The sequence below is a fragment of the Cetorhinus maximus genome, chromosome 33, assembly GCF_964194155.1.
Source record: "Cetorhinus maximus chromosome 33, sCetMax3.hap1.1, whole genome shotgun sequence".
NCBI classification, from domain to species: domain Eukaryota; kingdom Metazoa; phylum Chordata; class Chondrichthyes; order Lamniformes; family Cetorhinidae; genus Cetorhinus; species Cetorhinus maximus.
Genome location: NC_135911.1, coordinates 6,848,404 through 6,874,971, shown reverse-complemented (window position 1 = coordinate 6,874,971; position 26,568 = coordinate 6,848,404). Strand labels below are relative to the sequence as shown.

The window sequence follows — 26,568 nt, the reverse complement described above, 5'->3', positions numbered from 1 at the left end:
CATTCGCGCCACACAAGTGCCAGGCAATGACCATCTCCAACAAGAGAGAATCCAACCACGATGTTCAATGACATTACCATTGCTGAATCCCTCACTATCAACACCCTGGGGGTTACCATTGACCAGTAACTGAACTGGACTAGCCACATAAATACTGTGGCTACAAGAGCGGGTCAGAGGCTAGGAATCCTGCAGCGAGTAACTCATCTCCTGACTCCCCAAAGCCTGTCCACCATCTACAAGGCACAAGTCAGGGGTGAGATGGAATACTCTCCACTTGCCTGGATGAGTGCAGCTCCAACAACACTCAAGGAGCTCGACACTATCCAGGACAAAGCCCACTTGACTGGCACCCCATCTACAACCTTAAACATTCACTCCCTCCACCACCGATACACAGTGGCAGCAGTGTGTACAGTCTACAAGATGCACTGCAGCAACTCACCAAGGCTCCTTCGGCAGTGCCTTCCAAACCCACGACCACTACCATCTCGAAGGACAAGGGCAGGAGACACATGGGAACACCACCACCTGCAAGTTCCCCTCCAAGACACCCACCATCCTGACTTGGAAATATATCGGCCGTTCCTTCACTGTCGCTGGGTCAAAATCCTGGAACTCCCCCCCTAACAGCGCTGTGGGTGTACCTATACCACACGGACAAAATCCTGGAACTCCCTCCCTAACAGCACTGTGGGTATACCTACACCACACGGACAAAATCCTGGAACTCCCTCCCTAACAGCACTGTGGGTGTACCTACACCACACGGACAAAATCCTGGAACTCCCTTCCTAACAGCACTGTGGGTGTACCTACACCACATGGACTGCAGCGGCTCAAGAAGGCAGCTCACCCACCGCCTTCTCAAGGGGGCAGTTAGGGATGGGCAATAAATGCTGGCCTAGCCAGCGATGCACACATCCACTGATTATCTTGGCTGTTAATGTTAATGTATCTTTAGGTGTGATAGAAGGGACATAACATTCTTAGCAGCCAATTTAAGATAATCAGTCAAGCTTGTAACATGGCTTATTTCTGCTTGCTAGAAGCGACATTCATTCATACGCCGGGACCCATTCTCTGCCAACAAAAGGAATATGTTCAAGCCCCTGCATCTTTTTTTTGAATTACCCAGGAGCTTGGGGAGCCCGTAGTTCCCCATGGCAATGCCTCGACCAGAGTTAACTTGCCAACCAATCAGCACCTTTTTTTCCTGTAGTATAAATTGCTTGTCATAATTTGAAATTTGGCATTCTTGTGTTTGTCCTGATGAGAGTAAGATGAATCGCTTCTGTCTCTTCAGCAATACTCAAGCTCTGTACTGTCAAGCGACTGCTAATCGGGTTTTAGTGGTGTCGGTTAAGGGAAAAGTACTAGGCACAGGACACCAGGGAAAACTCCCCTGGCTCTTCTTCCGGTAATATGGTGGGGTCTGGGTGAGTGCAAAGCTAGCTAGTGAGTGAGGCAAGCAACGAGAGGCCGAGGTGATAAAGGGCCCAAGCAGACAGGTGATACGGCACAAGGCACAGGAGACAGAGCGAAGCAAGCAAAGGTGTCAAAAGAAAGTATAGAGACACACGTAGGAAGGGACCACCGACCGACAGGGACCATACCAACGTGGGTTACTGATTAAGGCGAGGGTTGCTCGGAAACAAAAGCCATTTGGGTTGCAAGGTTACAGCACTAGAGATGCTTCCTACCGGAGACAAGATAGTTAGAAAGGACCGGCTTCTCGAGTCGCAGCAGATGCACCAGCAGGGTGAGGGAGCGCCTGAGACAGGCCCAGAGCTGCAATCCGACTGCGGAGACAAGACAGAGCTCAGGGTTGAGAGGTGGCAAGGAGGCAGCTGGAGGGCCAGCAACATCTCAACGGGAAGACAGCAGCCCCACAGAGCCAGGATTACCCGTGCACAGCTGAGGTGGGGAAACTAACCCCTGAACCCAGTTCGGCCGCTGCTCTTGCACGAGCGCACCAGGCGGCTTTGCCATGACATGTGGGCGCGTGTGGCCCTCCGCCCACTCCTCTCATGTGCGCGCGTGTGGCGTATCCTCCCTCACAGGTAAACGGCCGCCCAGGTAAACGGCCGCTCCTCTCATGTGAGAGGCCCCTCTACCACTCCCCTTGGTCACAGGCGTGTGCCCCCACCACCCCGCCATTCATCTCAAGCAGGCAGCCCCTCCCGTACGCCTCTCTCTCAGGCACACGTGGCCCCCCTCCCCATCCCTCTCTCTCTCACACGTGAAGCCACTCCCCTCATCTGCGCGAGGCCCCTTACGTACGTGCTTGCGCGCAGTCCCCTCCCTGCCACTTCCCTCTTGTATGAGCAGCCCCCCTCCCCGCCGCTTCTCTCTCTCTCTCTCGAGCACAGCCCCCTCCCCATAAGACTAGGTGCAGAAATTAGGCCATTCGGCCCATCGAGTCTGCTCCGCCATTCAATCATGGCTGATAAGTTTCTCAACCCCATTCTCCCGCCTTCTCCCCGTAACCTTTGATCCCCTTACCAATCAAGAACCTATCTATCTCGGTCTTAAATACGCTCAATGACCTGGCCTCCACAGCCTTCTGTGGCAATGAATTTCATAGATTCACCACTCTCTGGCTAAAGAAGTTTCTCCTCATCTCTGTTCTAAGAGGTCTTCCCTTTACTCCGAGGCTGTGCCCTCGGGTCCTAGTCTCTCCTACTAATGGAAACATCTTCCCCACATCCACTCTATCCAGGCCTTTCAGTATTCTGTAAGTTTCAATCAGATCCCCCCTCATCCTTCTAAACTCCATTGAGTATAGACCCAGAGTCCTCAAACGTTCCTCATATGTTAAGCCTTTCATTCTTGGGATCGTTCTCGTGAACCTCCTCTGGACCCTCTCCAGGGCCAGAACATCCTTCCTGAGATACAGGGCCCAAAATTGCTCACAATATTCTAAATGTGGTCTGACCAGAGCCTTATAAAGCCTCAGCAGCACATCCCTGCTTTTATATTCTAGTCCTCTCGAAATAAATGCTAACATTGCACTTGCCTTCCTAAATATCGACTCAACCTGCAAGTTAACCTTAAGAGAATCCTGGACTAGGACTCCCAAGTCCCTTTGCACTCCAGATTTCTGAAATCCCTCCCCATTTAGAAAATAGTCCATGCCTCTATTCTTCCTGCCAAAGTGCATGACCTCGCACTTCCCCACGTTGTATTCCATCTGCCACTTCTTTGCCCATTCTCCTAACCTGTCCAAATCCTTCTGCAGCCTCCCCACCTCCTCAATACTACCTGTCCCTCCACCTATCTTTGTATCATCTGCAAACTTAGCCAGGATGCCCTCAGTTCCTTCATCTAGATCATTAATGTATAAAGTGAAAAGTTGTGGTCCCAACACTGACCCCTGCGGAACTCCACTAGTCACCGGCCGCCATCCTGAGAAGGACCACCTTATTCCCACTCTTTGCCTCCTGCCAGACAGCCAATCTTCTATCCATGCTAGTACCTTGCCTCTAACACCATGGGCTCTTACCTTACTGAGCAGCCTCCTGTGCGGCACCTTGTTAAAGGCCTTCTGGAAGTCCAAGTAGATAACATCCATTGGCTCTCCTTTGTCTAACCTACTCGTTACCTCCTCAAAGAATTCTAACAGATTTGTCAGGCATGACCTCCCCTTGATGAACCCATGCTGACTTTGCCCGATTTTACCATGCACTTCCAAGTATTCTGAAATCTCATCCTTAATAATGGACTCTAAAATCTTACCAACGACTGAGGTCAGGCTAATCGGCCTGTAATTTCCCGTGTTTTGTCTCACTCCCTTCTTAAACAGGGGGATTACATTAGTGATTTTCCAGTCCTCTGGGACCCTCCCTGACTCCAGTGATTCCTGAAAGATCACCACTAACACCTCCACTATCTCTTCAGCTATCTCCTTCAGAACTCTGGGGTGTAATCCATCTGGTCCAGGTGATTTATCCACCTTCAGACCTTTCAGTTTTCCTAGCACCTTCTCCTTGGTAATGGCCACCAGACTCACCTCTGCCCCCCAACTCTCTTGAACTTTGAGGATGTCACTCATGTCTTCCACTGTGAAGACTGACGCAAAGTACCTATTCAGTTCCTCCGCCATTTCTTTGTTCCCCACTACTACTTCTCCAGCGTCATTTTCCAGCGGCCCAATGTCCACTTTTGCCTCTCTCTTCCCCTTTATATATCTAAAAAAACTCTTGCAATCTTCTTTTATATTACTGGCTAGTTTACCCTCATATTTAATCTTCTCCCTCCTTATTTCTTTTTTAGTTGTCCTCTGTTGGTCCTTGTAGACTTCCCAATCCCCTGGTTTCCTACTGCTCTTCGCCGCATTGTATGCTTTCTCTTTAGCTTTAATGCTGTCCCTGACTTCCCTTGTCAGCCATGGTTGCCTCATCCTCCCTGCCGAGTCTCTCTCTCGAGTCCAGCCCCCTTCCAGCTCCTTCTGTCTCTCTCGAGTCCAGCCCCCTCCCTGCCGCTTCTCCCTCTCGAGTCCAGCCCCCTCCCAGCTCTTTCTCTCTCTCTCGAGTCCAGCCCCCTCCCAGCTCCTTCTCTCTCTCGAGTCCAGCCCCCTCCCTGCCGCTTCTCTCTCTCGAGTCCAGCCCCCTCCCAGCCGCTTCTCTCTCTCTCTCGAGTCCAGCCCCATCCCTGCTGCTTCTCCCTCTCGAGTCCAGCCCCCTCCCTGCCGCTTCTCTCTCTCGAGTCCAGCCCCCTCCCTGCCGCTTCTCCCTCTCGAGTCCAGCCCCCTCCCTGCCGCTTCACCCTCTCGAGTCCAGCCCCCTCCCTGCCGCTTCTCCCTCTCGAGTCCAGCCCCCTCCCTGCTGCTTCTCCCTCTCGAGCCCAGCCCCCTCCCTGCTGCTTCTCCCTCTCGAGCCCAGCCCCCTCCCTGCCGCTTCTCCCTCTCGAGTCCAGCCCCCTCCCTGCCGCTGCTCCCTCTCGAGACCAGCCCACTCCCTGCCGCTTCTCTCTCTCTCGAGTCCAGCCCCCTCCCTGCCGCTTCTCCCTCTCGAGTCCAGCCCCCTCCCTGCCGCTTCTCTCTCTCTCTCTCTCGAGTCCAGCCCCCTACCTGCCGCTTCTCCCTCTCGAGTCCAGCCCCCTCCCGGCCGCTTCTCTCTCTCGAGTCCAGCCCCCTCCCAGCTCCTTCTCTCTCTCGAGTCCAGCCCCCTCCCTGCCGCTTCTCTCTCTCGAGTCCAGCCCCCTCCCAGCCGCTTCTCTCTCTCGAGTCCAGCCCCCTCCCTGCCGCTGCTCCCTCTCGAGTCCTGCCCCCTCCCTGCCGCTTCTCTCTCTCTCTCGAGTCCAGCCCCCTCCCTGCCGCTTCTCTCTCTCGAGTCCAGCCCCCTCCCTGCCGCTTCTCTCTCTCTCTCTCGAGTCCAGACCCCACTCTGCCGCTTCTCTCTCTCTCTCGAGTCCAGCCCCCTCCCTGCCGCTTCTCTCTCTCTCTCGAGTCCAGCCCCCTCCCTGCCGCTTCTCTCTCTCGAGTCCAGCCCCCTCCCTGCTGCTTCTCCCTCTCGAGTCCAGCCCCCTCCCTGCTGCTTCTCCCTCTCGAGTCCAGCCCCCTCCCTGTCGCTTCTCTCTCTCGAGTCCAGCCCGCTCCCTGCCGCTTCTCTCCCTCTCGAGTCCAGCCCCCTCCCTGCCGCTTCTCCCTCTCGAGTCCAGCCCCCTCCCAGCCGCTTCTCCCTCTCGAGTCCAGCCCCCTCCCTGCCATTTCTCTCTCTCTCGTTCACACAGCTTTGCTTTCACGTGCCCAGCTCCTTCACCACTCCTCTCACATGCAACCAGCCCCCACTGTGCCACACCCCTCTCACGCTCGCCCAGCTCACCTGCTCCTCTTGCGTGCACCCACCTCACCCAATCATCCACCACACCTCGTGCATGCGCTACCCCCATCACTACTCAGCCACGTGACCCCCCATCCGCCACTCCTCTCTCGCCTGCGCACAGCCCCCTTCCGATGCATTTTGGGAGGACTAACACGGCAAGGGAATACACGCTAAATGGTAGGACCCTAGGAAGTACAGAGGATCAGAGGGACCTTGGTGTACATGCCCATAGATCCCTGAAGGCAGCAGCACAGGTAGATAAGGTGGTTAAGAAGGAATATGGGATACTTGCCTTTATTAGCCGAGGCATAGAATCTAAGAGCAGGGAGGTTATGTTGGAACTGTATAAAGCACTAGTTAGTCCACAGCTGGAGTACTGGGCGCAGTTCTGGTCGCCACACTATCGGAAGGATGGGATTGCACTGGAGAGGGTGCAGAGGAGATTCACCAGGATGTTGCCTGGGCTGGAGCGTTTCAGCTATGAAGAGAGACTGGATAGGTTAAGGTTGTTTTCCTTAGAGCAGAGAAGGCTGTGGGGGGGGACCTGATTGAGGTGTACAAAATTATAAGGGGCATAGATAGGGTGGATAGGAAGAAACGTTTCCCCTTAGCGGAGGTGTCAATAACCAGGGGGCATCGATTTAAGGTAAGGGACAGGAGGTATGGAGGGGATTTGAGAAAATTTGTTTTACCCAGAGTGTGGTTGGAATCTGGAACTCACTTCCTGAGGGGGTGGGAGAGGCAGAAACCCTCACAACATTTGAAAAGTATTTAGATGAGCACTTGAAATGCCATAGCATACAGGGCTATGGGCCTAGTGCTGGAAAATGGGATTAGAATAGATAGCTGCTTGATGGCCAGCACGGACATGATGGGCCGAAGGGCCTGTTTCTGTGCTGTATAACTCTGACTCTACGACCGCTCTGCACTGCTCCTCTCACGCACATGACTGACTCTCCACCTGCGTTCGTGCCCCCTCTCCACCACTCCTCTCACATGCACCTTCCCCTCCGAGCTCCTGAACCGGCAAGATTCCAGGTTCTCTCCGGGGGTCTGTCCAGTGTTGGCTCCTCTCAGCCAGGATTGCATAGAGGCCGCGGTTGGAGGGCCAGAGAGATACGGAAGGACCTGAAGTCTAGAGGAGGTTCCAGAGATGAGGCGGGCGTGCGGCAGGAGTGAGTTCAGGGTGGGGGATTGGGGGAGGCGGTTTTCAGAGGCGGGGGAGTTGGTTACAGAGGCAGAGAGGATGAAATCTGACATAGCTGTGCAGGGGTACTCACCGGGCCGGTTGCTGCTCTTGCCACTGGTCTTGCCGTTGTCCAGCAGTGAGTTGAGCCAGGCAGAGGCCCCCAGTCGGATGTCGCGAAGCAGCACAGCTGTGTCATTCTGCACCATGCTCAGTGTATCCACCTTGTTCGAGGAGGCACTCGACGCGGGCTCTGTACCTGCAACACACAACTAACCGCAGTCAGGGAGAGTACAGCCCAGGATCCTTCCAGCTGCTTCTCTCTCTCTTGAGCGCAGCCCCCTCCCAGCTGCTTCTCCCTCTTGAGCTGACCCTCCGACAGTGCAGCACTCCCTCAGTACTGACCCTCCGACAGCGCAGCACTCCCTCAGTACTGACCCTCCGACAGCGCAGCACTCCCTCAGTACTGACCCTCCGACAGCGCAGCACTCCCTCAGTACTGCCCCTCCGACAGCGCAGCACTCCCTCAGTACTGCCCCTCCGACAGTGCAGCACTCCCTCAGTACTGACCCTCCGACAGCGCAGCACTCCCTCAGTACTGCCCCTCCGACAGCGCAGCACTCCCTCAGTACTGCCCCTCCGACAGCGCAGCACTCCCTCAGTACTGACCCTCCGACAGTGCAGCACTCCCTCAGTACTGACCCTCCGACAGTGCAGCACTCCCTCAGTACTGACCCTCCGACAGTGCAGCACTCCCTCAGTACTGACCCTCCGACAGTGCAGCACTCCCTCAGTACTGACCCTCTGACAGCGCAGCGCTCCCTCAGTACTGACCCTCCGACAGTGCAGCACTCCCTCGGGATTGGCCCTTCCACATTATGGCGCTCCCTCGGGACTGGCACTGAAAGTGTCAATCTGGAAATGAGCTCGAGATCATGGGCTCTGGTATTATAAACTTAAATAAGAGCAACTATGTGGGGGATGAAAGCTGAGCTAGCTGACGTGAACTGGGATACTAGGATAGGAGATAGATAAACAGAGAAACACTGGCAGACCTTTATGGGGATATTTCAGAATAATCAGAATAAGTACACTCCTACTATAAAGAAAAATTCTAAGCGGGGGACCTACCATCTGTGGTTAACTAAAGAACTTAAGGAAATCATCAAACTTAAGGCAAAAGCATATAACTGCATAAAGGTGGATGGCAGGTCAGATGATTTGTCAGAATATAAGGAACAGTAGAGAATGATTAAAAGGTTAATCAGGAGAACGAAATTAAGTATGAGAGGAAGCTAGCTAGAAATGTAAAAATGGATGGCAAGAGTTTCGATCAGTATTTAAAAAGGAAAAGAGTAAGTAAAGTGAGTGCTGGTCCTCTAGAGAGTGAGAGTGGGGAGTTAAGAGTAGATAATAAGGAAATGGCCGATGAAATGAACAAAGGTTTTGCTTCTGCCTTCACTATCGAGGGTACGAATAAACATTCCAGTAATAGCTGTAGATCAGGAGGTGGAGGGGAGAGGGGTACTTGGTGAAATTACAATCACTAGGGGAGCGGTACTGAGCAAACTGATGGAACTGCGGACTGACAAGTCTCCGGGTACTGATGGACTTTATCCTCGGGTCTTCAAAGAGGTGGCTAATGAGATTGTAGATGCTTTGGTGTTAATTTTCTAAAATTCCCTAGATTCTGAAAAGGTTCCATCAGACTGGAAAGTAGCAAATATAACCCCTCTGTTCAAGAAGGGAGGGAGGCAGAAAACAGGAAACCATAGGCCAGTTAGCTTGACGTCTGTTGTGAAGCTGTTCGAATTGAGCGTTAAGGAGTTTATAGCTGGGCACTTAGAAAAACTTAAGGTCATCGGGAAGAGTCGGCATGGTTTTGTGAAAGGGGAATCACGTTGAACCCATTTATTGGAGTTCTCTGAAGGAGTAACGTGCTGTGGATAACAGGGAGCCTGTAGATGTACAACTGTACTTGGATTTCCAGAAGGCATTTGATAAGGTCGAAGGTTTTTGCGGAAGGTAAAAGCTCCTGGTGTTGGGGGTAACGTACTAGCATGGATAGAGATTGGCTGGCCAGCAGAAAGCAGAGAGTAGGCATAAATGGGCCTTCTTTTTCTGATTGGCAGGATGTGACGAGTGGAGTCCCGCAGGGGTCTGTGCTGGGGGCTCAACTTCTTGCAGTTTACATCAATGGTAGCTAAATTTTCAGATGACAAAAAGATGGGGAGGAAAATGTGTTGCGAAGAGGGCATAAGGTGGCTGCAGATGGATTGAGTGAGTGGGCAAAAATCTGGTAGATGGGGTATAAGGTGGGGAAACGTGAAGTTGTTCACTTTGGCAGGAAGAATAAAACAACAAGAGTATTACTGAAACAGAGAAGCACTGCAGAATTCCAAGATGCTGGGGGATCGAGGCGTTCGTAGTGCATGAGTCAGAAAAAGTTGGCGCGCAGGGTACAGAAGGCTAATGGAATGCCATCCTTTATTACGAGAGGAACTGAACATAAAAGTAAGGATTTATTCTTCAGGGATGGAGGGCCACATTTGACCACATCTTGAATATTGTGTGTAGTTGGGATCTCCTTATTTAAGGAAGGATGTAAGAGATGTTGGAGGTGGTTCAGGTGAGGTTCACTGGATTGATACGTGGGTTGTCTTATGAGGAAAGGCTGGACAAACTGGGACTTGTTTCCATTGGACTTTAGAAGAGTGAGGGGTGATTTGATTGAAGATATAATACCGGCATTGACAAGGTGGAAAGGACGTTTCCTCTGGTGGGTGAGTCCAGAGCTAGGGGGCCACTGTTTTAAAATTAGGGGTCGCCCTTTTAGGACAGAGATGAGGAGAATTTTTTTCCTCCCAGAGGGTTGTGCGACTTTGGAACTCTCTGCATCAGAAGGTGGTGGAGTCGGGGTCACTGAGTATTTTTAAGGCGGAGGTGGATAGATTCGAGTTTTCCAGCTATTTTCGTTTTTGTTTCAGATTTCCAGCATCCGCAGTATTTTGCTCTCACCTTATTTTGGATAGATTCTTGTTAGGCAAGGAAATCAAAGGTTATCGGGGGTAGATGGGAATGTGGAATTCGAAACCCAAACAGGGTCAGCCGCGATCTTATCGAAGGGTGCAGCAGGCTCGAGGGGCCGAATGGCCTACTCCTGCTCCTCTTTCGTATGATTCTCTTGAGTGGGGCTCGAACCCACGAGCTTCTGACTCCAAGACAACAGAGAGTGAGACCCACTGGTTCACAGCTGACACCGCGTAATTCACGGCTATTCAACCTGGCAAGGCATCCTGGGGTTGTTAAAGGGGCTGGGTATTTGCTGTCCGCTTCTAAGAGGATGCTCTGCCACCGTTGGGAGCCTACCCAGACGCCCAGACGCCCTGACACCCAGACGCCCCGATGCCCAGACGCCCCGACGCCCAGACGCCCCGACTCCCAGACGCCCCGACTCCCAGACGCCCCGACTCCCAGACGCCCCGACTCCCAGACGCCCCGACTCCCAGATGCCCAGACACCCTGACATCTGTCCAGACATTCAGACTGGGGTTTGTGTGCAGCTGCCATGACTCTTACCTGCGTACGCACTCAAGCACTTGGACAGGACAGTGAGAGGCAGCAGGGGGTCGATGAAGGTGAGCAGGCGGGATGGTGAGGCGCTGGCTTGCAGCAGGGTGGCAGGGTAGGCTGCCATGATCCCGTCGGGCAGCCGGATGCCGTAGGACGCAGCCCGCATGGTAACGGTGATGCAGAGGTTGCCTCCAGCGCTGTCCCCTGCCAGGCAGATCCGTTCCCCAGTTGAGCCTGATGGACGGAGGTGGGGGGGGGTCGGTGAGGGGATAAAAGGGAAAACAGCGGTGAGAACACATAGGGAACAACTGCGGCCGGTGGAAGATTTCAGTACATTGGATAGAATCCTGAACCCAGCAGAGTGGCAGCTGCTCCACACAGCGACTGGTGTAGATCACCGCACACTCATTCCCACCACATGTCTCCAAGATAAGACGACCGGGGGGATGGGGGAGGGTGAAGAGAGAGACGGAGCAGAGGGAGAGACGGAGCAGAAGAAGAGACGGAGCAGAGGGAGAGACGGAGCAGAGGGAGAGACGGAGCAGAGGGAGAGACGGAGCAGAGGGAGAGACGGAGCAGAGGGAGAGACGGAGCAGAGGGAGAGACGGAGCAGAGGGAGAGACGGAGCAGAGGGAGAGACGGAGCAGAGGGAGAGACGGAGCAGAGGGAGAGACGGAGCAGAGGGAGAGACGGAGCAGAGGGAGAGACGGAGCAGAGGGAGAGACGGAGCAGAGGGAGAGACGGAGCAGAGGGAGAGACACCGAGGGGGGAGAGACCGAGGGGGGAGAGGGGGAGACACCGAGGGGGGAGAGACCAAGTGGGGAGAGACCAAGGGGGGAGAGGGGGAGACAGAGAGAGAGAGAGAGAAAGAGAGAGAGGGACAATAGAGAGACAGACAGTGGGACGATACAGAGACAGACGGGGGTGGGGGGGAGAGAGAGAGGCAGACGGTGGGGGAGAGAGAGAGGCAGACGGTGGGGGAGAGAGAGAGGCAGACGGTGGGGGAGAGAGAGAGGCAGACGGTGGGGGAGAAAGAGAGGCAGATGGTGGGGGAGAGAGAGAGGCAGATGGTGGGGGAGAGAGAGAGGCAGAAACGGGGGGTGGAGAGAGAGAGGCAGACACGGGGGGAGAGAGAGACACAGACGGGGAGAGAGAGAGACGTACACGGTGGGGCTGGACGGAGACGTATACGGGGGGGGGGGGGGGGGGTGCGGAGACGTAGACTGGGGGGACGGAGACATAGACGGGGGACGGGGACGGAGGCGTAGACGGGGGGGGGGGGGTGCGGAGACGTAGACGGGGGGGGGGGGGGACGGAGACGTAGACGGGGGGGGGAGGTAGAGACAAAGGGCAGGAGAAAGAGAGAGAGACAGAGAAGTAGAGGAAGGAAGAGAAAGAGAGAGAAAGACTGAGGGGGGTGAGAAAGAGACAGGGGTGTGGGGGTGGGAAGAGAGAAAGAGAGACACAGAGGGAGAGAGGGAGAGACCGAGGGGGGAGAGGGAGAGACCGAGGGGGGAGAGGGAGAGACCGAGGGGGGAGAGGGAGAGACAGAGGGGGGAGGGGGAGAGAGAGGGACGATAGAGAGACAGACGAGGGGTGGGGGAGAGAGAGGCAGACAGAGGAGAGAGAGACACAGGCTGGGGGGAGAGAGAGATGTAGATGGGGAGAGAGAGAGAGACGTGGACGGGGGGAGAGAGAGAGAGAGGGAGAGAGAGAGACAGAGGGCAGAACATGGAGAGCGAGACAGAGGGGAAGAGAGGGGGGGGGGAAAGAGAGAAAGATGGGGGGAGAGAGAGAGACTGAGGAGGAGAGAGAGAGAGAGAAAGACAGAGGGGGACAGAGAGAGAGAAATTGAGGGGGAATGGGAGTGAGAGACAGAAGGGGGAGCGAGAGAGAGAGAGACAGAGGGGGAGAGAGAGGGAAGAGGAGGAAGAGAGAGAGAGGGAAAGAGGGAAAGAGATGGGGGGGTGGGGAAGAGTCTGCCTTTACACTGCTGAAGTCTGTTCCTTTGTAGGAATTGCAAACTGAAAGATAACAGGACAGCAGTGAAAAGGGAGCTTTACTCTGTATGTAACCCTGTGCTGTACCTGTCCTGGGAGTGTTTGATGGGGACAGTGTAGAGGGAGCTTTACACTGTATCTAACCCCGTGCTGTACCTGTGCTGTGACAGGGAGAGTGTAGAGGGAGCTCTGAAAGTCTCCGCCTCTTCACTGCATGCCTCCTCAGCCCATCATAGTCTGTTAACCATGAGACGGGTGTCCCCCAGTCACTGTGTCCTGATTGACCCCGCCCCCTCTGTATACCGCCCTGCAGCCTTTCTCCGAGGCTTCTGCAATTCCAAGAGGAGGGGAGGCGTACCCAAGAGGTGGCAGTTGCGTACTGCCCAGCAGTAAGCGAAGAAACACTCCTCGAGAGCCCGCGGGAAGGGGGCCTCCGGGGCCAGTGAGTAGTCGATGGAAAGGATTGGTGAGTCCAGCTCGTGGGCCCAGCTCTTCAGGTAAGGCTAAACGAAAGAAACAGGGAGTCAGAGGTGGGGCGGATAACAGGAAACATACCAAGGAGCACCGGGACAGGAGCACAACGGCCAAGAAACTGGGTCAGCAAGGGGAGGCTTCACCATCACTGTGGCGTCCAGCACCAAAGGGGGAGACTGGCGCTAAGTGGGGCAAAGAGAGGGAGGTGAACACCATCGTGGCAACCAGTAGCAAGAGGGAGTATCAGCGAAGGGATGGAGGATGGAGGGAGAGATGGAGAAGACAGAGACTGTCATTGTGGTGAACAGCAATGCGAGGGGCGAGGGAGGAAGGGGGAGGGGTGAGGGGCGAGGTGGAAAGGGAGCGGGGTGAGGGGGAAAGGGGACAGGCTCGGGGGAAAGGGAGCGGGGTGAGGGGGAAAGTGGGAGGGGGCGAGCGGGGAGGGGGCGAGGGCGAAGGGCGCGAAGGGGAGGGGGCGAAGGGGGAGGGGGTGAGGGGGCAAAGGGGGGAGGGGGCGAGGGGGAGAAGGGGGAGGGGGCGAAGGGAGAGGGGTGAAGGGGGAGGGGGAGAGGGGGCAAAGGGGGGAGGGGGCGAGGGGGAGAAGGGGGAGGGGGCGAAGGGGGAGGGGGCAAGGGGGAGAAGGGGAGGGGGCGAAGGGGGAGGGGGCGAAGGGGGAGGGGGCGAAGGGGGAGGGGGCGAAGGGGGAGAGGGGGCGAAGGGGGAGAGGGGGCGAAGGGGAAGAGGGCGAGGGGCAGGGGGCGAGAGGGCGAAGGGGGAGAGGGCGAGGGGCAAAGGGGGGAGGGGGCGAAGGGGGAGGGGGCGAAGGGGGAGGGGGCGAAGGGGGAGGGGGCGAAGGGGGAGAGGGCGAGGGGGAGAGGGCGAGGTGGGAGGGGGCAAAGGGGGGAGGGGGCGAAGGGGGAGGGGGCGAGGGGGGAGAGGGCGAGGGGGGAGAGGGCGAGGGGGGAGAGGGCGAGGGGGGAGAGGGCGAGGGGGCGAAGGGGGAGAGGGCGAGGGGGCAAAGGGGGGAGGGGGCAAAGAGGGAGGGGGCGAGGGGGCAAAGAGGGAGGGGGCGAGGGGGCAAAGGGGGGAGGGGGCGAAGGGGGAGGGGCGAGGGGGCGAAGGGGAGAGGGCGAAGGGGGAGAGGGCGAGGGGGGAGAGGGCGAGGGGGCGAAGGGGAGAGGGCGAAGGGGGAGAGGGCGAAGGGGGAGAGGGCGAGGGGGGAGAGGGCGAGGGGGCAAAGGGGGGAGGGGTTGAGGGGGAGAAGGGGGAGGGGGCGAGGGGGCGAAGGGGGAGGGGGCGAAGGGGGAGGGGGCAAGGGGCGGGGTGGAAGGTGAGAGGGGGCGAAATGGAAAGGGGAGATGGAGGGGGAAAGTGGGGGGTGGGGATGGGGGAGGGGGGAACGTGGGGAGGGGCGACCCTGTGCTGTACCTGTCCTGGGAGTGTTTGATGGGGACAGTGTAGAGGGAGCTTTACTCTGTATCTAACCCCGTGCTGTACCTGCCCTGGGAGTGTTTGATGCGGACGGTGTAGAGGGAGCTTTACTCTGTATCTAACCCCGTGCTGTACCTGTCCTGGGAGTGTTTGATGGGGACGGTGTAGAGGGAGCTTTACTCTGTATCTAACCCCGTGCTGTACCTGTCCTGGGAGTGTTTGATGGGGACAGTGTAGAGGGAGCTTTACTCTGTATCTAACCCCGTGCTGTACCTATCCTGGGAGTGTTTGATGGGGACAGTGTAGAGGGAGCTTTACTCTGTATCTAACCCCGTGCTGTACCTGTCCTGGGAGTGTTTGATGGGGACAGTGTAGAGGGAGCTTTACTGTGTATCTAACCCCGTGCTGTACCTGTCCTGGGAGTGTTTGATGGGGACAGTGTAGAGGGTGCTTTACTCTGTATCTAACCCCGTGCTGTACCTGTCCTGGGAGTGTTTGATGGGGACAGTGTATAGGGAGCTTTACTCTGTATCTAACCCCGTGCTGTACCTGTCCTGGGAGTGTTTGATGGGGACAGTGTAGAGGGTGCTTTACTCTGTATCTAACCCCGTGCTGTACCTGTCCTGGGAGTGTTTGATGGGGACAGTGTATAGGGAGATTTACTCTGTATCTAACCCCGTGCTGTACCTGCCCTGGGAGTGTTTGCTCTTGCCTTTCTTGAGCTGGGCTGTCTTTGCTAACAGCTAAAAATAAACCTTGCTACTCTCCCGAATCAGGAGACCCAAAGGATTCGACTTGTTCCTACCTCATGTGATTTTGAGGTTTGAGCCACAAACCCTCCACCATGGAAATGAACAATGAGGAATTTCGACCTGGGAGCTTTCTTGGTTTTCAGGCGTATGTCAAGACCCAGCTGAGCCTCAGGTTTGCAGAGTTCATTGAGCTCATCACTGTCCTAATATCAATGGGAAATGCAAGAAAATAATAACTAACGCTTCATGTCAACAACCTGATAGCATTGTATCTGTGATGGCAGGGAGTCAAAGGTAGCAACTTCACATCCACACTGAACCAGTGCTAACATTTACTGAAGACTCTTTACTAAACTCTACCGCTAGTTTTTATCCACAGATGCTGTTAGACCTGCTGAGTTTTTCTAGCATTTTCTATTTTTGTTTGTACCACTAGGGGTCCCTGAGAGTCTGCAGTACTGGGGGTCCACCCAAGGGGGTCTCTGAGACTGCATCACCAGGAGTCTACCACTAGGGGTCCCTGTGAGTCGGCAGTACCAGGGTTACAGCCCTGGGGGTCTCTGTGAGACTACATTACCAGGTGTCTACCACTAGGGGGTCTCTGTGAGTCAGCAGTACCAGGGATACAGCCCTGGGGTTCTCTGTGAGACTACATCACCAGGAGTCTACCACTAGGGGTCCCTGTGAGTCTGCAGTACCAGGGATACAGCCCTGGGGGTCTCTGTGAGACTACATCACCAGGTGTCTACCACTAGGGGGTCTCTGTGAGTCTGCAGTACTGGGGGTCCAGCCCTGGGGGTCTCTGAGACTATAACACCAGGTGTTTACCACTAGGGAGTCTCTGTGAGTTTGCAGTAACAGGAGTCCCTGAGACTATAGTACAAGGAGTCTACCAATGGAGGTCTCTGAGAGACTGCAGTCTATCACAGTCCCTATCACTGGGGAGTTCCCTGTTAGCCTGTGGTTCCAGGAGTCTACCACTAGGGGTCCCTGTGAGACTGCAGTACTGGGGGTCCAGACCTGGGGGTCTCTGCGAGACTACATTACCAGGAGTCTACCACTAGGGGCTCCCTGTGACTCAAACCAAAACAGGAAATGCTGGAAAAGCTCAGCAGGTCTGGCAACGTCTGCGGAGAGAGAGAGAGAAACAGAGTTAACGTTTCCAGTTCGGACGACTCTGCTTCAGAGATGTATACACACACATTCCCCCCTCTCTGCTGAAACAACATGGGGAGCACACGCTCTGCTCAGACAAACAACATAGGGAGGGTGGACTGGGTTAAACATTCTGCTCTGTACACACAACCGATGGAGTTATACATTTCTGATTCAGAATGGCTGAGAGACATCACATATCGAGATATCTCGAGACATCGCATGAGATCACAGCCAGCCCAGGGGAGAACCATTGCATCTTACCTGTCCATCTCGCAGCTCGTAGGAGATGAGCCTCATCTGCACGGGTCCGGGGCCAGAATGAGCCACCGGAGGAGTGATGACGACCATCAAGTTGGGGTCAGCCAGCAGCGGCATCTCAAAGGGGATGGGCGGGACGGACAGCGTCTTGTTCACACGGACAGCGGTGGACGTTAGAGTCACCAGAGACTGGCAGGGAAGGAAAGGATGAGGAAGACAGTCAGGAAGCTCAGTGAGAATGTACGGTGGCAAACTAAGAGTGATGCTGCACAGAACCCCGCGGCACGGACACAGGCCCAATCCGTTTGCTTCAGTGCTTAAGACAGCCCGTCTCGTTATCTCTTCCCGCCCCGTATTTACACCTCGGGGGTGGGGGTGGGGGGGGGGTCCTTACCCTCTGACCCCCTCGGTCTCGGGGAGGGTCGGTACTTACTGCCAGCACCTCAGTTTCGGTGATGTTCCAGAAGGCCTTCCAGAAGTGCACGTCCAGGTTCTGGGTCAGCCGCTCGAACTCGGAGCCGCGGAGCTCGGGGTCAATGGCGTACTTGCCGCTGGTGAAGATGGAGGTGGCAGCAACACCTGCAAGGGAATCAGTTACAACAGCTGAGAGACCAAGGGGAGGGTCTTTTTCAACTCTTTCAAGTACATTCACAGTTCTTGGTTTCCGGGGGCTGGGACATGAACCCACAACCTTCTGATTCAAAGGCGAGGGTGCTATGAACTGAGCCACAGCTGACACCTCGAGACCAAGGGGAGGGGGAACGTCCGGGGACGACGATGATAATGAGGAGAGATGCCCCCCCACCGATATCCCAGCCATCAGAAAGCATGTTTATACACCCACCTCAGGTCGCTTCCCGGCCAGCGGACGACTTTCCCCCTGAAGCCTGGTCGCTGTTGTAACGTAAGAAACGTAGCAGCTGAGCTGTGCACAGCAAGATCCCACAAACAGCAGCAATGGGACAATGAGCTTTTAAATCTGTTATTGTGAGGTTTATGCTCGACACATATTGGGGCCAGGACCCCGGGTATAATTCCTCCAGTAGTGGCCGTGCAATGCTTCATCCTCACCCGAGGGGTGGGGGGGAGCAGACGGGGCATCGGATGAATGTCTCACCCACCAGATGTAAATGTCACTCCTCTTTGTTTCTTTAGAAGGTTGGGAAGAGAAAAACAAGGTCGCTACAGGTCTGATTCTTTTTAAAATTCTTTCACGGGTTGTGGGCATCGTTGGCGAGGCCAGCACTAGTTGCCCATCCCTAACGGCCCTCGAAGAGATGCTGGTGAGCCTTGGACAGCTGCAGTCCACCCACAGCGCTGTTAGTTGTTGGGGGGGAAATGACTAGAATCTGACGTTTAAGGATAGAGTAAGCTGGGCACCTGAGCAAACACGCGTTGATCAGGGAGAGCCAGCGTGGCTTTGTGAAGGGTAAGCCAGGTCTGGCTAATTTAATTCAACCTTTCGAGAGTGGTGGATAAGGGAACGGCTATGCATGTTATTATTATGGGCTCCCAGGAGGCACTAAACCTTCAATACAGGTTTCACGCAAGAGGTTCTTAGCAAAAGTGAGAGTGTGTGCAATTGTAGATAAGCTTATGGCATGGGTAGGGAATGGGTTAGGAGGCTGGAGGCAGAGAATAGGGGATAATGGATACTAACGCCAGTTGGATGGATGGTGTCATCCAGGAATAGGTCCTGGAGGCCTCAGCTTTTAAATTGCATTTATAAATGATTTAAACACACAGCAATGTATTCCATCATCTAAGGTTGCCGATAACACCCAAGTTAGGTGACACATCGAGCAGTGGAGACTGGAGCAGAAAGTTACGGGGGGGATATTGATAGGCTCAGTGGGTGAGCAAAACCATGGCAGATGGAGCTCAACGTGGGAGCAGTGAGCTCGTCCACCTTGTACCCAAGTAAAAAGATTGGAAACAAGAACAAAAATACCTGGAAAAACTCCGCAGGTCTGGCAGCATCTGCGGAGAGAAATACAGTTCTATTTTTACTTAGTTCTGTTGAAGAGTCATACGGACTCGAAACGTTAACTGTGTTCCTCTCCGCAGATGCTGCCAGACCTGCTGAGTTTTTCCAGGTATTTTTGTTTTTTGTTTTGGATTTCCAGCATCCGCAGTTTTTTTGCTTTTACAAAAGATTGGAATATTTTCTTAACGGTGACAGACGGTGGAGAAACAAAGAGAGTTGGGAAATCACTAAAAGTTGGCGGAGAGAACTAATCGAAAAGGCTAATGAAACGTTGGCCATTCATCTCAAGCGGGGATGGAAAATAACAGGAGCCTTGAATGGGCTTTTAGCTGGAGTAACTGTGTTCAGTCCTGGGCACCGCACCTCACGAAGGGTACATTAGCCTTGGAAGGGAAATAGCGCATGTTCACTAGGATAGTCCCGGGGCTGAAAGGGTTAAATTATGAGGACCGGTTGTACAGAGGGGGCTTGTCATCCCTTGAATATAGGAAGGTTAAGGGGTGATCTAAACAAGGTGTTTAAGATGACTTAAGTGGTTGATAGGGTAGAGAGAAAGAAAATATTTTCTCTGGTTGAGGATGTGCAAAATCAAGGGTTGGTGGGTGCAGTTTTTTTTTTAAATCGTTCACCATGAGGGCGTTGCTGGCTGGGCCCAGCATTTATTGCCCATCCCTAACTGCCCCTTGAGAAGGTGGTGGTGAGCCGCCTTCTTGAACCGCTGCAGTCCATGTGGTGTAGGTACACCCACAGTGCTGTTAGGGAGGGAGTTCCAGGATTTTGACCCAGCGACAGTGAAAGAACGGCCGATATATTTCCAAGTCGGGACGGTGTTTGATAAATCTTAAAGTTACCAGTGGGCCGTTGAGGGGTGATATCAGAAAGCACTTATTCTCACGCAGGGTAGTGGAAATCGGGAACTTTCCCCTCCAAAAGAATGTGGATGCTGGGCAGGGAGATGAGAACAAATGATACTTTAAAGATTGAAGTTGATAGATCATTGTGAGGTAAAGATATCGAGGGACGTGGAGATCAGGTGGGAAAATGAAGTTGAGATACATACAGGTCTCAGGGAAAGGCAGGACTAGCTCAAGCGGTTGAATGTCTACTCCTGGTACCATGTTCCAAATAACAGCATAGGTTGACACAGTGGAGTTAAACACAAAGGTTCAAGGGCCATTTCTGAGAGAGTCCATGAAGATGGACAGTGAATAAGGTGGGGGGCAATTGATAATGAGTGTAGGTGAAGGATGAAGAGATGGGCCCTGAGGAGGTTGTGGAAGAGAAGGGGAGATGGAGATGCAGCGCGTGGGAGGGTTAGAGGCAAAAAGGTGGCGAGACCACAAAGATATAGACTGATGAGCCGAAAGGTTCTGAATCCCTCCCAACGGAAGTGACGGCTCACGCTAGGTGGAATCTTCCCGGCTCCATGAGGGCGGGCTTGAACACGGGATAAACGGGAACGTGAGAGATGCAAGTGGGCAGTATCCCTACAGAGGGGTGGGCCAGGCATCTGTGCCCACTCTTCGCTAAAGTGAGGTACCACTGGAGAAGGCACCTCAAAATGGAGGCGCTCTCGCAGTCTCCTCCTGCACGGTGGGTCTGCTGTTCTTCCAAGGCCGCGGGGCCTGAGACTGGGGCTTGCAGCCACAGGGGCCCAAGTGCTGCCCTCGATTGGATGCAGACCCAGAGTCGGCCTCTTAATTGGCTGCACCGAGGAAGATCTCCCAGGCGGGAGGCCCTGTCAGTCAGAGCAGGACTGGAATCCTGAAATGACGCTGACTCACGCTGGTGTCCGAAGCGTGTAAGATTCTGCTCACTGTTTCACAACGCCAAAGGTTTTTATTTCTTTAGAGAGAAATTGTAAAGTACTCACCGTACTGCGGTAAGCTACCAACTTCCACTAGTGAAGGCATTAGGTTCAAGCAGAGACAAAACATTTCAATGTTACTGAACACTCACGATCAAACCTCCCTTCCCATTATGTTCACATCCATTTCACAGCCCAAAATTCACAGAATGTAACTGTTTCCGATTGAAGCAAACACTCCCAAGGCAGGTACAGCACGGGGTTAGATACAGAGTAAAGCTCCCTCTACACTGTCCCCATCAAATACTCCCAGGACAGGTACAGCACGGGGTTAGATACAGAGTAAAGCTCCCTCTACACCGTCCCCATCAAACACTCCCAGGACAGGTACAGCACGGGGTTAGATACAGAGTAAAGCTCCCTCTACACTGTTCCCATCAAACACCCCCAGGACAGGTACAGCACGGGGTTAGATACAGAGTAAAGCTCCCTCTACACTGTCCCCATCAAACACTCCCAGGACAGGTACAGCATGGGGTTAGATACAGAGTAAAGCTCCCTCTACACCGTCCCCATCAAACACTCCCAGGGCAGGTACAGCACGGGGTTAGATACAGAGTTAAGCGTCCTGGGCAGTTTCAGTATCTGCTGTGCACGGCGGATCTGTCGGCTGGGAAACAGACCATGGTCGATGGGTCCAGGGAAAGTCCTACGGACACTGGGGCTTGGGACACGGAGTGTTAAGCAAATGCATGGGGTTCAATAGATCAATTGTGACAGGCTTTTTGTATTCAGTGACAAATTTGGCTGCTGGAGTTTGTCTCTAATAAGAAGAACCAAAATGACACTCGCATTGACATGGAGATAGATACAAAACACCATAAAAACCAGGGCACATAGCAAACACACTCAATCAGCTGCCTGGCAGATATACAGGGAAGCCACACGCATGTATGCATGCGTGACAGACAGACAGAGACACACACACACACACACACGCATAAACACAGAACGTGTGAAGACACTTGTGCACAAACACCCGCTCCTTACCTAAGCCGGTTCCATGTCGTCTGTAGTTTTCCCCAAACGACACCAGGCCGATTGAGATAGTTTGTAAGAAGGGGCGGATTGCAGGCATAAACTGCAAGGAAGAAATAAAAGGTCAGAAGGAATACAGGAACAGGAGGAAGCTGTTTCACCCCTGGGATCTGCTCCACCAGTCAATGAGATAATAATTGACCTGTGACTAAATACTTGCCTTTGGCCCTATCCTTTGACACCTTCACTTGACAACAATCCATGAAGCTTAGATTTAAAATTAACAAATGATCCAGCATGAATTGCCATTTGCAGAAGAGAGTTCCGTAGTTCCATCACCCTTTGCCTGTAGACGTATTTCCCAATTTCACTCCTGATAGGTCTGGCTTGAATTTTCTGACTGTGCTCCCTAGTCCCAGACTCACCAGCCAGCGGGAATCATTACTCCCCATATACGCTCCCTGCTCCCCTTGATATCTTGAAAAACTCAATCAAATTACTCCTTCATCGTCTAAATTCCAGGGAATACAAGCCTCGTTTGCGCATAATCCCACCTCACTATTTAACCCTTGGGGTCCAGGATTCATTTTGGTAAATTGTCGGTTGCAATCTGGTCTCCGAGTCACACCTGGAAAGATGTTGGTGAGTGGTAATGTCCCTGGACTAGTAACCCAGAGGCCCAGGCTAATGCTGCAGGGACATGGGTTCAAAACCCACCACGGCAGCTGGTGGAATTTAAGTTCAATCGATAAATCAGGATTTGAAAGCTAGTCTCAGTGATGGTGACCATGCCAACTATCATCGATTGTTGTAAAAAAACCCCATCTGGTTCACTGATGTCCTTTAGGGAAGGAAACCTGCCGTCCTTACCTGGTCTGGCCGACGTGTGACTCCAGACCCAACAGCCACGTGGTTGAGACTTAACTGCCCTCTGAAACGGCCAAGCAAGCCACTCAGTTCATGGGCAATTAGGGGCGGGCAACGAACACTGGCCTTGCCAGTGACGCCCACATCCCATGAAAGAAAGAAAAAGTCCTCAGTTCATGCCCCACTCCAGGGCTTGAGCACAAAAAAAAATCAAGGTAGACATTGCAGTACAGAGGGAGTGCCGTACTGTCAAAGGTGCCGTCCTTTGGATGATGCGTTAAACCAGGGTCCCCAGCTGCCTGCTCGGGTGAATGCAAAAGATCCCGTGGCGTTAGTTCCAAGAAAAGCACGGAATTGATCCCCGGTGTCCTGGCCAATATTTATCCATCAATCAACATCGCAAACACAGATTATCGGGTCCTTACCACGCTGCTGTTTGTGGGAGCTTGCTGTGTGCAAATTGGCTGTCGCGTTTCCGACATTACAACAGTGATTACACTTCAAAAAGCACTTGATTGGCTGCAAAGTGCTTTGAGACGTCCAGTGGCCAGGAAAAGTGCTATACAAATGCACAGCTTTCTTCGTTTCTCAGTCTACACTGTACTCCTTCCAAGGCCAATACATCCTTCCTAACGTGTGGTACCAAGAACCGTTTACAGTGACTCCGGATGTGGCCTGACCAGGGCTCCGTACACCTGGAGCATGACTTCTACCCCTTGTATTCTAGTCCTCTAGGTATAATGGCCAGCGTTCCATTAGCCTTTTCAATTATGTTCAGTGGTTGCAAGCTAAGTAACTGAACTGTCGCTAGAGGACAGTACAGAGCACCAGTCCTGCCAACGTGAATGGAGAAATGGTCAGCATTGCATACGCAGCATTAGCAAAGGCGCATTGGGAACAAAGGGCTCAATTATAATGTTAGAGGGGTATGGTAAGGCAGATACAGGGAAGCTGTATCTGCCTTACCATACCCTGGCAGGGGGGAGAAAGTCAGGAACAGGTGTCTTCAAGTAACAGTAACTTCAACCCGACAATTAAAGTCAGGCGGACCAGCAGCAAAATCAATTTTTCACAGGGATTGATAGACTGAAGACAACCCGGGTCCATCTCATTGGGTCTTCCAACATCCCACAGTCACATGCTATAACGATCGTGGCATCTCAGGGAAGTTGTACTGGCCTTGGATGGAATCCAGCGCAGATTCAGAGCAAAGGGTTCAATTAGGAGGGAAGGCCACACAGACTAGGCTTGTATTCCCTCGAGGACAGAAGATGAAGAGGTCGTCTGTTCGAGGTGTTTGAAATCATTAAAGGATTTGATAGGGTCAGTAGAGAGAAATTATTTCCTCTGGTGCTGAGTTGGGGTGGGGAGGTGGCGGGAGCCTAGAACAAGGGGGGGCAGAATATTTAAAATGAGAGCCAGGCCATTCGGAGATGTCAGAAGCACTTCCTCACACGAAGAGGAGTGAAAAACTGGAACTCACTTTCCCACCAACCCCCAACAGCCTCCTCCTATTCCCACGTAATAGACTGGAGGGGCCGAATGGCCTCCTTCTCTTCCTGTGTAACAGGCTGGAGGGGCTGAATGGCCTCCTCCTCTTCCTGCGTAACAAGCTGGAGGGGCTGAATGGCCTCCTCCTCTTCCTGTGTAACAGGCTGGAGGGGCTGAATGGCCTCCTCCTCTTCCTGCGTAACAGGCTGGAGGGGCTGAATGGCCTCCTCCTCTTCCTGTGTAGCAGGCTGGAGGGGCTGAATGGCCTCCTCCTGTGTAGCAGGCTGGAGGGGCTGAATGGCCTCCTCCTGTTCCTGCGTAATAGGCTGGAGAGGCTGAATGGCCTCCTCTTCCTGTGTAACAGGCTGGAGAGGCTGAATGGCCTCATCCTGTTCCTGCGTAATAGGCTAGAGGGGCTGAATGGCCTCCTCCTGTTCCTGCGTAATAGACTGGAGAGGCTGAATGGCCTCCTTCTCTTCCTGTGCAACAGGCTGGAGGGGCTGAATGGCATTCGCCTGTTCTTCTGTTTCCTAGGTCCTATGTGGCCCTTCACAGTTTTACACAGAGCAGGGGGTAGTGTCAGAGGACACTGTACCGATGCCAAGCCGCCTCGCACTCAGAAACAGCAGAGGGCACCCCACCCCTTGCAGAGCCCACCCAGTGCTTAGTGCCCCCACACCCAGCATGGGATCCATTGCTGAAGATGAGTCATGTGGACTCGAAACGTTAACTCTGTCTTTCTCTCCACAGATGCTGCCAGACCCGCTGAGTTTTTCCAGCAATTTTTGTTTTTGTTTCATGGTATCCACCATGCCCTGGTCAGGGGCAGTGAGCAGTAGCTACATCCTCAGTGAGGACAGTGGGCTGCCAGGGGGCTAGTGTTTGTCCTGGTGCTGCAAGCTTGGTGGGAGGCCAAGTGACAGTCGCCCTGCGTGTGTTTGTGGGTTTGTGGAGCAACCAATGGCTCTCCCTGACAGCGCAGCACCAACCCAACAGGACAACAAAGTCTTCACACTGACCACAGGAGCGACGGAGATGGAGGCAGGTGAGAAAGAACCATACAGAGAGGTCTCGAGAGTGGAATGTCAACTCCAGGTGGATACAGAGGAGGGCAGCATGATCCCACAGCTAAATCCGGGCTCAGTGACAGCACCCTCACTTTGGGGTGTGGGCGAGTGGTGGTGATATTACAGCATGAAGAAGAGTTACATTATAGGCCGTACAGGCTAACTGAACTAAACTGGTTTTCATGCTCCACATGAGCCTCCTGCCACTCCCTCTTCATCTCACCCCATCACCGTATCCTTCTATTCCTTTCTCCCTCGTGTGTTTATCCAGCTTCCCCTTAAATGTATCTTTCCCACTCCCTGTGGTAGTGAGTTCCACATTCTCACCACTCTCCGGGTAAAGCAGTTTCTCCTGAATTCCCTATTGGATTTATCTCAGGTTTATCTCACGTTACTGGACTAGTGATGCCCTGTCTCCACCACACTCTCAGGCCGTGCATCCCAGATCCTAACCACTCGCTGTGTGGAAAAGTTTCTCCTCATGTCTCCATTGCTCCTTTTGCCAATTGCCTCAAATCTGTGCCCTCTTGTTCTCGATCCTTCCGCCCATGGGAACAGTTTCTCCCCATCTACTCTGCCCAGGCCTCTCATGATTCTGAATACCTCTATCAAATCTCCTCTCAACCTACTCTTCTCCCAACTTCTCCAATCTATCTACATAACTGAAGTTCTGGAACCATTCTTGTAATCTTTTCTGCACTCTCTCTAATGCTGTCACATCCTTCCTAAAGATTGGCACTCAGCAATACTCTAGTTGAGGCTGAACCAGTGTTTTATAAAGGTTTAACATAACCTCCTTGCTTTTGTACTCTATCCCCTATTAATAAAGCCTAAGATGCTGTATGCTTTATTAACTGCGCTCTCCACCTGTCCTGCCACTTTCAATGATTTGTGCACATATACACCCAGGTCCCTCTGCTGCTTGCAGCCCCTTTAAATTCATAGCCTTTATTTTATATTGTCTCTCCGCATTCTTCCAACCAAAATGAATCACTTCACACTTCCCTGCATCGAATTTCATCTGTCACTTGTCCGCCCATTCCAGCAACCTATGTCCTCTTGAAGTTATATAGGTAGCTGCTGTGTGAAGCGATCCAGCGCAAGGTGCTCAATCACACCAAACTGGTTCAGGAAAGCGACCCACCATCACTTTCCAAGAGAATGGGAGATGGGCAATAAATGGCACCTTGCCAGTGACGTCCACAGCCTGAGACTGAATCAGAAGGCTGTGGGGCTGTGATCTACTCTGGGAGTGGCGTGCAAGGGGAAGATGCTTTTTGACATCATTTTTAAGCCCGACGTTCAACCAGTGGGCCTTGAGGATCTAGAAACGGTGCAGATGGAGGGGAAAAAATGCTTATTTTCCAGGTTGTTTTCAAATTAAACTGGCTGAGCTGCAGCCAAGCGATAATAAAACCAATGCTAACTGAGGGAGGCCTTGGACATCTAGCAAAGGGAGATCATGGTGATCTGCAGGCTTCTCTCACAGACATTCCCATCTGGAAGGCAATGGCTTCAAGAGTCGAGACTTGCGTGAGCTGTTCAGCCAATCCACGGCCCCACAGCTCTTGCTGTGGCCCTTCAAGTGCTGGAAGCTTGCCGGAGGACGTCCGAGGAAGATGGACAGCACCAGGACGAGTCCGCTCACACGAAA

At 53.4% G+C, this 26,568-nt stretch overlaps 1 protein-coding gene across 1 annotated transcript in view; it reads right to left on the bottom strand.

Annotated features, from left to right (window-relative positions):
* lipeb (lipase, hormone-sensitive b) overlaps positions 1–26,568 on the bottom strand; it is a 62,462-nt gene that overhangs the window by 6,837 nt on the left and 29,057 nt on the right. Inside the window, exons 3-9 of the mRNA XM_078533473.1 lie at positions 21,502–21,592; positions 17,091–17,236; positions 16,661–16,846; positions 15,295–15,444; positions 12,943–13,087; positions 10,591–10,818; positions 7,106–7,270 (exon numbers count right to left, since the gene is read on the bottom strand). Coding sequence (XP_078389599.1) covers positions 7,106–7,270; positions 10,591–10,818; positions 12,943–13,087; positions 15,295–15,444; positions 16,661–16,846; positions 17,091–17,236; positions 21,502–21,592 — 1,111 coding nt within the window. The remainder of the gene's footprint in view (positions 1–7,105; positions 7,271–10,590; positions 10,819–12,942; positions 13,088–15,294; positions 15,445–16,660; positions 16,847–17,090; positions 17,237–21,501; positions 21,593–26,568) is intronic.